Source organism: Cuculus canorus, chromosome 5 (assembly GCF_017976375.1).
Source record: "Cuculus canorus isolate bCucCan1 chromosome 5, bCucCan1.pri, whole genome shotgun sequence".
Classification (NCBI taxonomy): domain Eukaryota; kingdom Metazoa; phylum Chordata; class Aves; order Cuculiformes; family Cuculidae; genus Cuculus; species Cuculus canorus.
In genome coordinates, this window is record NC_071405.1 from 9,038,243 (window position 1) to 9,052,774 (window position 14,532).

Here is a 14,532-nt window from a genome sequence, read left to right on the forward strand (position 1 = left end):
ATGGGCGGTGCCTCCAGGGAAGGGGCGGAGCCTCAGGTGAGTCAAATAGGGGCGGGGCCTCCGATGGGAGATCAGTGGGAGAGGCGTGGCCTCTGGGGAAGGGGACTCCAGGAGAGGGGCAGAACCTCCAATTGGAGGTCAATGGAAGGCGGGGCCTCCGTGAAGGGGGCCGGGCTTGCGGGAGAGAGGCGGGGCCTCCGTGAAGGGGGCCGGGCTTGCGGGAGAGAGGCGGGGCCTCCGATGGGGAGCACGGAAAGGAGGCGGTCCTCCGGGGAAGGGGCGGGGTCTATGAGGGCGGGGCCTTCGGGGGGGGCCTCCGATGGGAGAACAATAGGAGGGGTGAGGCCTGCTGGAGGAGCTCAGGGGAAGGGGCGGAGCCTCCACAGAAGGAGCGGGGCCTTCGAGGAGACCCCCCTGAGGGCGGGGCTTCATATGGAAGGGGTGGGGTCTCCACGTGAGGGGCGTGGTCTCCGAAGGAGGCGGGGCATCAGAAGCCCGCTCGATGGGCGGGGCCTATGTGGAGGGGCGGGGGCTCTGAGGGCCTGGGAGGGGCCTCCGAGGAACAGAGCGGGAATGCACAGGGATATCAGCGGGAGGGGGGTGGCCTCTGAGACAGAGAGGTTGGTGTCTTTGGGGAAGGGCGTGTGGGAGGGGGGCCTCCGAGCGGAGACCAGTGTTGGGGTGGGGCCGACGCTGAGGGGCGGGGCCAGGAAGGACGAGGCCCCGCCCATGCTCTCAGAGCAGCGCTGCGTCGGCGCGGCCTGATGACGTCAGAGGGCGCGCGGAGGGGCCCGGCATGAGGTGAGGGCCGGGGGGGGGGGGGGAGTATCGTACGGGCCTGCGTCCCCCTCCGTGCCATCCCCTCCCCCCCGGGTCATCAACCCCTCTCCTCCATGCCTGTACCCCACCTCTCCTCACATCCAACCTAACCTTCTCCTGTCGCATCTCCTGCCATTCCCTCAGGTTCTACCACTGGTCAGCAGAGAGGAGAGATCAGCTCCTCCTCCTCCCCTTTTTGAGGAAGCAGTAAACTGCTGTGAGGTCCCTCCTCGGTCTTCTCTAGGCTGAACCAGGGGATCCTGGGTATGAGGGAAAGCAGGGTCTTCCCATGGGCAGTCTGGGAAGGTGTTAGCTCTCTTGTGAAAGGGACCTCATGCCAGGCCTGGCATGGGGGCTTTCTTTCATCTTGCGGGCTCGCTTGGGGTGAACCAGGCCAGCACTTCCTAGCTAGGGAGAAGGGGAATGTCTAAAGGAAAACACTGGAATGCCCTGGCCTTCTGGATGAAGCCTTCCTCTTCTGTAGCTGCAGTGTGGAATGTAATGCTTATTTTTGAGTGTGCTTTGGAGAAAGGAGGTGTGCTTTGGCCAAAACTTGGCTTCGGGATATCATAGAATTGCCAGGTTGGAAAAGACCTTTGAGATCATCGAGTCCAGTCGTTCCTGTCTACTACTAAGAATGATCTGCTGGGAGGTGCAGGGAGTCCCATTGAGGAGGTGGGGTTTAGGGGGAGGGAGGGTGAGGGTGAGACCAGCTTTGCCAGGGCTTGGGTGCAATTACTTTTTTTGAAGAAAGTGTGTGCAGGTGGCCAAAAAAGCCAATGACATCCTGGCTTGTATCGGGAACAGTGTGACCAGCAGGACCAGGGATGTTATCTTTCCTGGAGCAGCTGAGGGAACTGCAATTGTTGTTTAGCTTAGAGAAAAGGAGGAGGAGAGACTTCGTCACTGTCTTCAGCTCCCTGAGGGGAGGTGTCTTCAGCTCCCTGAGGGGAGGTTGTAGTGAGGTGGGTGTTGATCTCTCAGGCAACAAGTGACAGGACAGGAGGAAGTGGCTTCAAGTTGCGCCAGGACAGGTTCAGATTAGACATCAGGAAAAATTTCTTCACCAGAAGGGTTCTCAGGCACTGGCAGAGGCTGCCCAGGGAGGTGGTGGAGTCCCCAGCCCTGGAGGTATTTAAAAGATGGGCAGACGAGGTGCTCAGGGATGTGATTTAGTTGTGGATAGGTACGGTTGGACTCAATGATCTCAAAGGTCTTTCCCAACCAAATGATTCTATAAGAAGAGACCACATGGCCTGTTACCCCAAAGGAGGGAAGCAGCCTGTACGTCAGTTGGGCAATCAAGGGAACTGGTTTCCTTTCAGGGCTAGTCTGCATCCCTCTTATCGACCCTCAATCTTAAAACAAACTTCCCAAGAAGTCAGGAGAAACGTCATCCTCACGCACTACTTAAATCATTGGCTCCTGCCTAGGAGCAGCCGATACAGAGTCAGAAAAGTTGGGCCCCTGTGGATTGGCTGTAGTAGAATAAATAATTTAAAGAAGCTTAAAGCTACTTTGTTCCAGTCTCCATCCTATGAATGAACTGTGGAGAGGGGTTCAGTTGCTTGAACAGACATTACTAATGCTTCCGTGCCCCGTTAGGGGAATTCTGCATTTAATTCCTGGTCTTTCTGGCATGCAGCACCTGGAGCAAAGATGCTAGAAGTGTGTGACCCTTGAACACTGGGGTACAGAAGGCAGAAATTGCTAAGCAGTGATTATGACCACTCTTGCTAATAAATGTTTTCTAGCAACCACCGCTTGGTAACAAATTTTATTGAAGACAGACGGGATCCAACAGTAGGATCAAGACAGTAGAACTTTTTCCATTTGGTTTACTGGGATTAATTTCAAGTTTATTCGAACAAAGAGAGGTCACTGGGTTAGGGCAGGAGGGGATTATCTCACTGCTTAAAGTTGGCGAATATCTGTACATTTATATGTACAAAATACATTTGCAAAAGGGCAGAAATATACAGTGTATAATTCTTAATAAAGAGCTCTACTAAACTATTGTGGATTGTTTGGTACAGATAGAAATTCTAGTTTAAGAGAACAGCAGATTCTTGCAATTTGCAGCCTTTTGAATGGAATGATTACATAATGTCTATAAAATGAATAATTTCTCTTCTAGGACTTTATGGAGCTTGGGATACTCTGCCAGACTACTGAAAACTAATCGCTGTAGGACAGCTGCATCAAATACATCATTTCCAACAGTTTGGATGCTCTTGGCGCAATATTCTGGCAGAATACCTGGGCCCTTTGTAGTAGTTAAGAAAAATAGTTTTTTTACAATGCCTGAAACTGCAGAGGATAAATCTGATGTAGAACTGTATTCGCCACATCCTGAAGTGCGTGGGATGAAAGTACTCGACAGAGAAGCTTTTAAAAGGACAGTAGTTGTTCCAGTTCTTAAAGTCAAGAAAGAAACTGTAAATACTGTGCTTAAGTCCCTGAAACATACGGTGCTACAGCGTCCTGGTCTGAAGCGAGTGGTGGAGGCTCCAGAAGATGAGGACAGTAGACTTGTTGTTTTGGATCCTCACAAAATACCTGAATTCTCATTGGGAGAATCAGAACAAGAGGTATTAAAAAAGCTTAATGTTCCTCCTGAGGTGTTCAAGTATAACTTGGAGCTGACTTATGAGAATTTCAAGTCGGAGGAGATCCTACGAGCAGTCCTTCCTGAAGGTCAAGATGTCACCTCTGGATTTAGCCGTGTTGGCCACATAGCTCATTTCAATCTTAGAGATCACCAGCTACCCTACCGACATTTGATTGGTAGGTAAAACCACCCTTCTCAAAAAAAAGGCAATGAGTATATTTTGTAAATTGTTAAAAAGATATTTTAACAATTATTCTGCTGATAAATAAAAATGGTGAAGCATTGGAACAGGCTGCCCAGGGCAGTGGTGGAGTCACCATCCCTGGAGGTATTCCAAAAGCGTGATGACGTGGTACTTCACAACATGATTTAGTAGGCACGGTGGTGTTGGGCTGTTGGTTGATGATCTTAGAGGCCTTTTCCAACCTTAATGGTTCTATAAGTCTATGATTATTACTTGTACAAAGAAAACTTCTGAGCTCTTTTCTTTGCTTTATATTTTGACTTTAAATAGCCATGTGCTTGATGCCGTAGCAGAGAAGGTGCAGTTCTCTCCTCTCGCTGCAGTTCTAGGCTCACTTCACTGACCACAGGGCCAAAGTAACATACGTACATGAGAAAGGTGTCACATCTGCAACCTTGACTCATTAGAGGAAGGTTGTTCCAATACATGTTTACTTTTGTTAATTTAACTGCAGTCAGCAGTGTTTGTATCTTGTGCAGAATATTTAAAGGCTGTAGTCCCCTAACCGGAATGTCTTTTGCCCTGTCTTTCAGGCCAGGTTATAATTGACAAGAATCCAGGCATCACCTGTGTAGTGAATAAAACCAGCATTATTGACAGCACGTACAGAAATTTTCAAATGGAAGTGCTCGCTGGAGAGAGCAACCTGGTAACCAAGGTACAGGGAGGGTTTGTTCTGTTCCTTTGAATGTATGTTAAATGTATGTTAAAACCCAAAAGCACCTACTGGAAAGATGTGGTGAAGAGATGTTGCCTTTACACTGTATCTGTTCCTGACAATCCTTGTAGAGTAAGTGTTGGCCATTGCCTCTACATCCATTTGTCCTGGTCTGCCAAGAGCAAAGTGACAACCATATGGATCATGAGGATAAGTATTCTCTCACATTTACAGCCTAGATTCTAAAGCCAAACTATTTAGTGGATTTGAGCTAATGAAATGCTGTTTCTTCAGTTCACCAAGCTTTGTACCATGGGTTGTACAGAACGTAAGACGCTGTTTTCAAATCTCACTGGCTTTGCAACCTGAGCAAGATTTTGCCTATGCCTTTGCCCTTTTCTGTCAGCAGAAAGACAAACCTTGCCTCTCCTCTGTTTTGACATTTTTCAGGTGCACAGCACGATGTAACTGCCAAGTGTTCTTCACACTGTTTCTTGTCCTTAGCTGGAAACTTGGCCAGTGGTTGGACTAAAAAATATTTTTCCTGTTAATGGTTTTATACTTTTAGGAGAGAAAATGTTAGATTAACAAATAAAAAAGTTGAACAGCTTGGTAGAACATCTTGTACGTTCAGAGAGAAAGCATTTGAATCATCAGGGCAGAAGCAACTGTCCAATATCATGCAGATGGCATTAGCTCACTAAGCATGCATCTAGCGCACCACTGAGCTGCGCACCGAGGGGCACAGATACACCACTGTGTTCCGTGCTGGCAAAGCACATGATGCAGGGATTTGGACCTGAAGTTGCTTTATTTTGGAGTCAAACAGTTCATGTGTGGAGGTGCAAAGCGAGCATTACCTTGTATATGCAAGGATAACGAAGTATGCAAGTATTACCACGCTCATCTGAATAAACGCTGTTTCGTTCTAGATCTGCTCTTAAGATAGTGGTCATCCTAAATTTTGGATCACTTTCCAAACTCTGTCACCTTGAGAGATAAAATACAATACGTTTTCCAACTGCAGACTTGGCTCCCAGTGGCTTTGAATTTGGCTGACAGTTGCCATTCTTCTGCTGTATCATTCTCAGAGGCGTATTTACTATGTTGACTCGGCTAAGGAGGCCTTGAGGCATCTTCCCAAGGTCTGCTTTCAATAAAGGACTTGTCAGCCAGCCACAAAGCTCTTGAAAAGCCTCAGATTTATTTTTTTTTTATGGTCATTTTAAGTTGCTGGTTTATTTCCACCTGGTGATTGAGGCAGGCATGAGCCAGCCATCTGGATTGACAGCTGGAACATTCCTTATGGCTGTTTCTGATGAGTACATCGGTTTATACAAGATTCATGTGTACTACTAATGGCATGAATGTCAGCGTATGCATTACCTTTTGATAAAGCACCATGGGTTTTAGCCATCTTATTTACAGATTATGCTTAAACATGCCTGGAATTTGAACGCAGATGCTTAAGCAAATGTTTTGGGCTTTCAGGTCAAAGAAAATAGTATCTTATATGAATTGGACTTCTCTAAAGTCTACTGGAACCCACGTCTTTCCACAGAACACAGCCGTATCGTTGAACTCTTAAAGCCCGGTGATGTCCTTTTCGATGTCTTTGCTGGGATTGGTCCTTTTGCTATTCCAGCAGCAAAGAAAAAGTGTCGTGTATTTGCAAACGATCTCAATCCTGAATCCTACAACTGGCTTCTGCACAACTGCAAGCTCAACAAAGTGGACAGCAAAATAAAAGTGTTCAACATGGATGGCAGGGACTTCCTCCTGGGGCCAGTAAGAGAAGAACTAAGTAAAGAGCTCCCACTTCTGAAAGGAGAACAGAAAACTTCATTTCATATAGTCATGAATTTGCCAGCTTTGGCTATTGAATTCCTAGATGTTTTCAGGCATCTTTTGGTCGGAGAGCCATGCAGCACTGCTGGCCTTCCCACGGTGCACTGCTACGGCTTCTCCAAACATGATGACCCTGCCAAAGATATTCAAGAACGAGCTGAGGCTTCTCTAGGAGCCTCCTTAGGTGGACGCTGTTCTACTTACCTGGTTAGAAACGTTGCACCGAACAAGGAGATGCTGTGCATTAGTTTCCAGATCCCAGCGGATGTGCTGTACAAGAGTCCCTGCCACGAGGAAGGTAAGAAGTGAGCCTCCTGTGTGGCCCTTGGATTTCGGGCTGTGCCTTCTGCTCTCAGCCCTGTGGGCTGTTTCAGCTGTGTGCCAGCAGTGCCGTACTCTGGTGTGAACGTGGAGGTGGCTCGCAGGACTGAGCACCTGCGCACGTGCAGCAGCTTCTGGGCTTCATGCACTCTCAGTCACAGTGATCTGCTCCTCTGATCCCAGCGTGAGCCTCCACAGAAAAACGGTGAACTGGGTAGGATCATCCTACAGGCCAAAAACCAGACCTCTGTGCCTTAGGTCATGTACTCGAGGAGGATGGGACATCTAACATCAAGCACATGTTTCTCTTAGCTAAGTACTTAGGAACTTGAGCTTCATTTTCACCCAGGGTGGAATGGTGTTACTTCCAAGGGGATGGTCCCAGTCGTGGCCTTCCGTACAATTGCACAGACTCAGTTTAGATCTGGAATCACCACAGCAACAGAATCCAGTTCTGTACAATTTAATTGAGAAACAGATACCCTTAGAGATCTTGAATGTTGAATTTTATTTTCATTTTTCTAATAACTGATCATTTGCTTCAGAAGCTGGTTTCAGTGATACTGGGCTTCGCGCTGCATGAGAAAGGTGAGCAGGGGAGGTTTGCAGTCCACAGTTACATGAACCAGAGGAAAGGAGGTTTGGATAGAACTTCTAATGCCACAAAACTTATTTTAATGCTGTTGTTGGTGGCACTGTAGGTCAAAATGGAGCTCAGTGCAGATGTGCTGAAAGTCCTTTTTGGCATTTAGTAAAGACCCCCCTCCGTTATTGCTGCCACAGCTTTTGTTTGACTTAATTCTGTTTTTAACTGCCATCTCTTCCTGCTAAATCCCTCAGGTGCTACATGCCCTGTGGTTTAGTCTCATCTGTTTGCTGTGCATTAAATGATTTTCTGTTTCTAACCTTCTTCCAGCAGAACCAGCCTCCAAGCGTCTGTGCACCAGCAAAGAGTTTCCTGAAGAAAAGCCACGGAGTTGAGGACCGGAGTTACAGTAACAACCTTAGGAACTTGCAAAGGTTTACTTAGGTTACCTCTGGTTTACGCTCTTGGGTTATTTGAAGTGTAACCTGCGTTACCCACCTCCAGGACCGAGATGCGCGATGGCACCTTTCCTTTGTGAGCCTTTGTGGTTTTTTTCAATTGTGGGATCAATAGGCAGATTGAAGTTGTTGTTACGAAAAAAGAAAATAGAACTGTGCTTTTTTTGTAATAAACGTGTTTTGGTACTTTTCTGCTCTCTGCTTTTTCACGCCCTGTGATAATTCAGGGCCACAGGCTGGGATAGTTTCCTGCTGTGGTATTTTGATAATTTGCGGTTTGTGGCAAAGCCAGATTTTATATTTTGTTGGGTCTAACAAGATGACTCCTATAACCCTTGCACTGGATTCTCTTTGATAAATGGTTTTGGTGCTTTAGGAACATTGGATTGCTGTTGGCAGATGCACAGACAGCTCTTGTGCAAGAAAGATAACCTTTCAAAAACTTAACCCATGATACAAAAAAGTCCAAAGAGCCATATAGGTTCTTGTTCCTGGGCTTCTGAGTCATCAATGCTTTTCACACTGAGATTTAGTTAGGGATTAGTTGACTCCTAACTCAGTGTTTCTCACGCGTAAAACAGGAAGGACTCTTAACGGCATTCACAGGGTTGCAGATCCAGTACACGCTGGCATTAAAGTGCTAGCCTGAAAGCCAGTACCTGGCTGAACACTTGTCTCATCTTGAAACCGCATCCTCCTCTGGCTTCTGTGCCTCGCTGTCTCCTAGCTCTCCTCTTCCTCCTGGGCTGCTCCTCTACCACAGTCCCTGGACAATCTCTCTGCTTGTATTCTGCAGGGATTCGAAAAGCTTCTGCCTTTGATTTCTTTTTCTTACCCATCCAAACTATTGTTGGGCAATGTCAACCACAAGCCATTTTTTTGGACAGAGAACTTGGATCATCCTCTCAGTTTCAGATAGTTTCCTTCAGTCAAAGCTCAGCTCTCACCAAGCAATCCATTACCAGATGTCCATCACCCTCCCTGCCTCTGCTGCTGTGGCTCCACCACCGGGGCCTTAATCCGATGTCTTGGTTCTCTTGCAAACAACCACTAAGGCCCATGGATTAGTTTTGCTTGTGGCCCTGTGTTACAGCCTTTCCCTTGGCTACGCAGCCAGTGCTTCCGAGTGAGCCTTCACAGCGTGGTTACTGCTGGATTGCACTCAAACCACAGGAGAAAACTCATCATGACTCAGTCACATTATCTTGAAAGCCGCTGTACGGGTGACTTCCCTGGCCTTTAAAACAACGGTATCACAGCAGCTTTAACCTGTTTTTCTTAGACCCATAGAATGGTTCGGTTAGAAGGGACCTTAAAGCCCATCCAGTTCCACGCCCCCTGCCATGGGCAGGGACACTTCCCACTGGCTCAGGCTGCCCAAGGCCCATCCAACCTGGCCTTCAACACCTCCAGGGATGGGGCAGCCACAGCTTCCCTTGGCAACTTATGCAAGTGATTTGGTGAGGTCTGTCTTCACCAGCCTGGGTGATCCCAGAACAGTACAGACTCTCCTTGGTTGTGACTCCCTTCCAGGGTCCCAAGCTGAATCCCAGGAGAAACACTGCTGTCTTATTTGTCCTGGGACCAGGACACAGGCTGTCAGGCATCTGGGACAGAGGGAACGAACTCCTACCGCTTCTGCCCGCTAGGAAAACCAGCAAGGCAGTGGTGGCAGCCATCCACAGGCGAGGGACTGGATAAATAAAGGGCATGTCAGCTTCCAGGCCTTCCAGCTGAGAGGAGGAGGGGACGCAGGTGGAAAGCAGCACTTGTCCTGGGGCCAGACCGCAACACAAGCCTACCAGTGGTCTCTAATGCATGTTGCACAGCCGAGTCCTACAGCACCCGGCCACAGGCTTTCTGTCTGAAGCCAGGCCTCCGCCCCTGGCAGGGAGCAGCGCTCCGCAGGCTGTGACCTCTTCTCCACCTCTGCCTCTGTGTTATGTTCCCCGTCAGCAACTGCTCTGGGCACAAACAACAGGATTTCAGAGAAAGGGCAATAGAAATTTTGGCACCTCCCTCCACGTTCCTTAATAAAAGAAGCACCAAGTCTGGAATAGAGCTTATTCTTCTCTTTATTACAACGTAGAAAAAAAGCATTGTCGAGTGCACTCCTCAGAGCAGCATTTACCAGCTGTTAATGGATGACACAGAAATTGCAGTCCAGGCTTTTCTCCACAGGCACCCACTGTCCTGAGCAGTTCCCAATCTCCTGGAGTTCACACACACTCATGGCAAAGAGCAGTCCTGACACAGGAACCTCTTCTCTGCTTCCATTCATCTACGTTCCACCTCAAGGAGAGAGGCAGGAATACATAGAAACAGTAGCTCAAGCAGTAAGGGTCATCCCAAAAGCCAAAGGGATGTTCCTGCCAAAGGAAACTCTTGAACATGTGACAGAAAAATTGTGAACAGAACCAAATAGGAAAAATCAAACCAAATTTTGACTACTTTAATGACCCAGCCTTGCATCGAGGCTTCTCAGATTGCTTCTGGAGGAGCTTAGTTGGAAGACTTTTAGCTAAAGTTTTGTTTTCCAGACAAAGGTAAGAACCAAGTGACATCAGGACGGATCCTGCATAAAAGTTGTGTCAGCACACTTTCAGGGTTTCTCATCTCATCCAGCTGGCAGGAGGAAAAACCCACTTGTCTGAACTGGGGAAAGTAGTTTTATGGGAAGAAAACGTAGGCTTGAATATTGACACTCAATGTTATAATCAAAATGGCATTTAAATGCCTGTGCAAATAAAACCCTGCAATAAGAGTAAAACCACAAACTTTAATAAAAAAGTCTGGCTTTATTTAGAAAAAATTTACGAGTGTGTTTCTTTAAACCTCAAGCCTACGCAGCGGAGTTATTCACATCTTCCATTAGATGTGGCTTATTGCCTCAGCCTCCCTCAGCGAAGTGCCACATGACTAACGAGTTTCTCCCTCCACAAAACTGCATCTCCTGTTTTACAAAGCACTCGTGCAAACTGGAGTTTGGGGTTTTTTTTCCCTCTTTAATACTTAAACCCAACTGGTTTTACACAGAAAAGTGACTGCAGCTCAGCCGTTGTGCAGATGGCAGCGATTTTACCCAACCTTTGCTGGCTTGGTTTGCTTCTCACTCCATTCGGTGTCCCTCAATCCCACACTGGCTAACGGGGGTGCCAGAGGAGACCACTGAAAGCATCCTGTAAGGCTCGGTAGCACGCGAGAGAAGAAGTGTAGCCCCCAGCGACGTCCTGCGGAGAGGCAGCTCGTACGTGGCTGAGATACCTGAAAGAAAGAGAAGCAATATTTTAGAGCAGAAATAAACACACTAGACACCTACGTGGTTCTCAGTACAGCGAGGTTGAGGCTGCTATTTGGGAGAATGCGAGACAGAGCTGCCTTCTGCCAGCCACCCATGAATGTATTGGAATAAAGCTGCCATTAAAATGATGACGATGCTGATGCACCTTCAGACAAGCTAAAACTGAAACCCCTGGCTCTTTGCTAAAAGCTGTACAGCGTTAGGAACGCTTACTGGGTCGTGTTTTCTGTGCTCACTCTGGAGAGAGAGCTGCATTTTCCTACTTCAGTAGTAGGGAAGACTACTTTCTTCTACCTTCTACCCTTTCGTCTACTCTTCTAAGACAGTGATCATAAGGATAACGGGTTTTCCTGCACTCCCAGAGAAATGGGAGGGTTTCAGCTCTATGTGGTTAACACTGGGTGCTCCCCAGAACCGACTGTGCCAGCTGCTCTGATGACAACAGGGCTGAACTTTCTGTTCTTGGGCCAATCTGTACCTGGAGCAAGTCCACTAATACCAGCAAACTGGATCTATAGGAGGCTGTGATCAACCTCTTAGCTAACAAAGCCTCTGAACTTCACCACTGATTAAGCATCACCCATCTGCAGAGCCACCTCACTCTACACTGAACCAGTGAGACCTATGAGTTGACACTGAAACACGCTACCTACGCTGGCAGTGCCACGAGCTCTTGGCTCACTCAGAGGGTTCCGACCCAGCCGTGCACACTAACAGCTTCCATGAAGGAGTCTGCTCGGTGGGGCTTGAATGGTTTCATTCAATGCCGTAACTCTGTAGTTCTTGCCCCCTACAGAAGACAGATACAAGACCAGATTCTCAGCTAGTTTTGCACCCAGACTCCATCATAGATGTGGCCTTTGGCAGCCTGATCCAGTGGGTGGTGTCCCTGCTCATGGCGGGGTTGGAACTGGATGGGCTTTCCAACTCAAACCATTCTATGAAAGACAGACAGACACAGGCTGTCGCCTAGCACGATCAGTGTAACGATTGCTGTGAACACAAGACAAAACACCCTAGATGAGAAACGCTTTTCGCAGTGGCCTTTTAAGCCACTGAGCTTCAGCAAGCCACTTCGATTCATCCCTTGGTACAAGTTACTCCTGGGAAGGTTGAGTCATTCCACCTCTGGCTTGGCAATTCAAGCATAAACTTGCAAAATGCATACAGACTTTTATAATGTTATCCCAAGAAACCTAAACCAGCTGCACTTTTGGCAGGAAAATGCAGGACCACCAGTAAAATATCCAAAACAGTTGCATCTTTTAATTTATGACTGTACACTGTTTCCATAAAGAGTATATAAAACAGGTCAGATTTTATAGGTAAGACATAATAAACAGTCATACCCATTGATGCCATAAATGTGTGGAAAAAGAGGTTACTTAGAAATGATTAATTACAGTTTTAAAACCGTATTTCTTGCACCTAATAACCACAATGCACAGACATGAGCAACATTTCTGAGCAACTGCTGATGAGATGCTAAAGTTAAGATACTGAATTTGCCTCCTGTGCCTGAGCTGACGTAGGCACTGCTGCTCTGCACCAACTTGTGGCAGAGTCTGGTCCTCACTGGTGGACACAGGTTCTCATCAGCACAGGCACAGACATGAGGGCACAAACCCTTTTAACAGTGTTTACTCCAAAGGGAATCTACAAACACAGCAGCAAAGCTGATTCCATCTCATAATTCACAAGGGAAACAGAATCATCTAATGGCTCGGGTTCAAAGGGACCTTAAAGCCCATCCAGTTCCATGGGCAGGGACACCTCCCAAGGTTGCTCAAAGCCCCATCCAACCTGGCCTTGAACACCTCCAGGGATGGGGCAGCCACAGCTTCCCTGGGCAACCTGTGCCAGTGCCTCACCACCCTCAGCGTGAAGCATTCCTTCCTAATGTCTGATCTAAATCTTCCCCCTTTAAACTTAAAGCCATTCTCCTGGCCACGCTTCTTTTGATGCAGCCCAGGACACGGTTGGCCTTCTGGGCTGCGAGTGCACATTGCCGGCTCTTGTCGAGCTTCTCACCGCCCAGCACCCCCAAGTCCTCCTCTGCAGGGCTGCTCTCAATCACGTCATCCCTCAGCCTGTATTGAAACTGCAGATCGCCCCAGCCCCAGGGGTAGGACCCTGCACTTGGCCTTGTTGAACCTCATGAGAGAGGAGCTCCTGTTTTGTGGGAGAAGGCATTTAACAGATTTTTAGTTAGTTTTTAAAACATTCTTATTACTTGTCCCTTAATATTTTAAGAGGAAAATCTCATCCTTCCCAAAGGCCTTTTACAATTGCTGTGGGAGACAGGAGCTCCTTTCCCCAGCCAGGAATGATGAAGGGACCCTGACAGCAACAGGTAATTTCCTTCAAAACACTCGTGTCAAACTACCCCCCTCCTCCAAACCAGAGAGGCTTCTGAATATCAATTCCCATTTCAGATTTTACTTCCATCCTGTTTATTTCACTGCAAAAACTCCTAGTTTTCCACTCAGGCACGGAACAGTCTAGAGAAAACAGGGGATTTATTTACACTTCTCTATTAACAAAGGTTGGTTGTATGTATTTCATTACTGTTCTTATCTTTTGTTTCTTATCACTAAAAGGAGAGAGGCAGAGTCTCTCGTTTCCCTTTTTTAGGTCATCTGAAGTCGGGGCAATGGTTTCATAAGGCAGCCTGATTATGGCAGCAGCCAGAGCTGGCTGGTGTGGGGTCTCTGAAGCAACATGATGGCATTGCCAAAGAGGCTCAGATCCACCTTTACTATGGCCACGTGTGTTAATTCTCCTCGCTCCTGTGAAGCAAGCAGGACACTGCTGGCTCTCACACAAGGGGGCTTGCTTTTCTTGTTAAGTATCTAAACTTACTGTTCTCAACCCATTTATTTACCATGGTTCACCAGGCAATTGCAAAGAATCTGCCACACTGAAGCCACACAATGAGAAGTGAATGTTGCACCAGCTTTTCCACACCGATCCCCATCTGTGCTGCTTGAACTCTGTGCTGCTTGAATCCACAGAATCATAGCATCTTTTAAATACCTCCAGGGTTGGTAACTCAACCACCTCCCTGGGCAGCCTCTGCCAGTGCCTGAGAACCCGTATGCTGAAGAAATTTTTCCTGATGTCCAATCCGAACCTGCCTGGGTGCAACTTGAGGCCATTTCCTCTTGTTCTATCACCTGTCACTTGGGAGAAGAGACCAGCACACACCTCACCACAACCTTCTTTCATGGAGCTGTAGACAGTGATAAGGTTTCTCCTCGGCCTCCTTTTCTCCAGGCTGAACAAGCCCAGGTCCCTCAACCGCTCCTCATAAGACTTGTTATCCAGCCCCTTCACCAGCTTTGTTGCTCTTCTCTGGACGTGCTCCAGGACCTCAATGTCTCAATCCAATCCTGTCCTTCACACGAGCATCTCTCTGAACTGCATTCCTGGGGTTTCTGGCAGAGGTCAGCACATCTTTTCATGTACACCTTTACAACAGCAGCAGGAAGGAGCGCTTGCCAAGTCTGATTTCCAAAAAGCCAAGCTCCATTAGGCCCTGGGACCTGGAGGTAATTGCTCTCACTAGTTAGCAAATTCCAGCACACTGGGTCTGTTTTTCATAGGTTTATTTTAAGTACCTGTAAATCTTATAAGCAGAAACCAGGAAAAAGAGGTTTGCTTTTTCTGGTGCAGAGTTTTTTAAC

At 47.6% G+C, this 14,532-nt stretch overlaps 2 protein-coding genes across 4 annotated transcripts in view; one reads left to right on the forward strand and one right to left on the reverse strand.

Annotated features, from left to right (window-relative positions):
• The first annotated feature begins 666 nt into the window (after window positions 1-666).
• Window positions 667-7,729, forward strand: TRMT5 (tRNA methyltransferase 5). Of its 3 annotated transcripts, none has more exons than XM_054067086.1 (5): window positions 667-801; window positions 2,957-3,606; window positions 4,208-4,332; window positions 5,824-6,478; window positions 7,421-7,729. In XM_054067086.1, the coding sequence occupies exons 1-5, from the start codon at window positions 797-799 to the stop codon at window positions 7,480-7,482; spliced, it is 1,497 nt and encodes a 498-aa protein (XP_053923061.1). In that variant the 5' UTR covers window positions 667-796; the 3' UTR covers window positions 7,483-7,729. The 3 variants fall into 3 exon arrangements, with proteins under 3 accessions (XP_053923061.1, XP_053923059.1, XP_053923060.1); XM_054067084.1 differs by having other exon boundaries at window positions 7,418-7,728; XM_054067085.1 differs by lacking the exon at window positions 667-801 and adding an exon at window positions 1,299-1,317 and having other exon boundaries at window positions 7,418-7,728.
• A 1,873-nt stretch (window positions 7,730-9,602) lies between these two features.
• Window positions 9,603-14,532, reverse strand: part of MNAT1 (MNAT1 component of CDK activating kinase) — a 130,912-nt gene continuing 125,982 nt past the window's right edge. Inside the window, exon 8 of the mRNA XM_054067087.1 lies at window positions 9,603-10,809. Within this exon, the coding sequence (XP_053923062.1) occupies window positions 10,689-10,809 (121 nt within the window). The 3' untranslated portion in view covers window positions 9,603-10,688. The remainder of the gene's footprint in view (window positions 10,810-14,532) is intronic.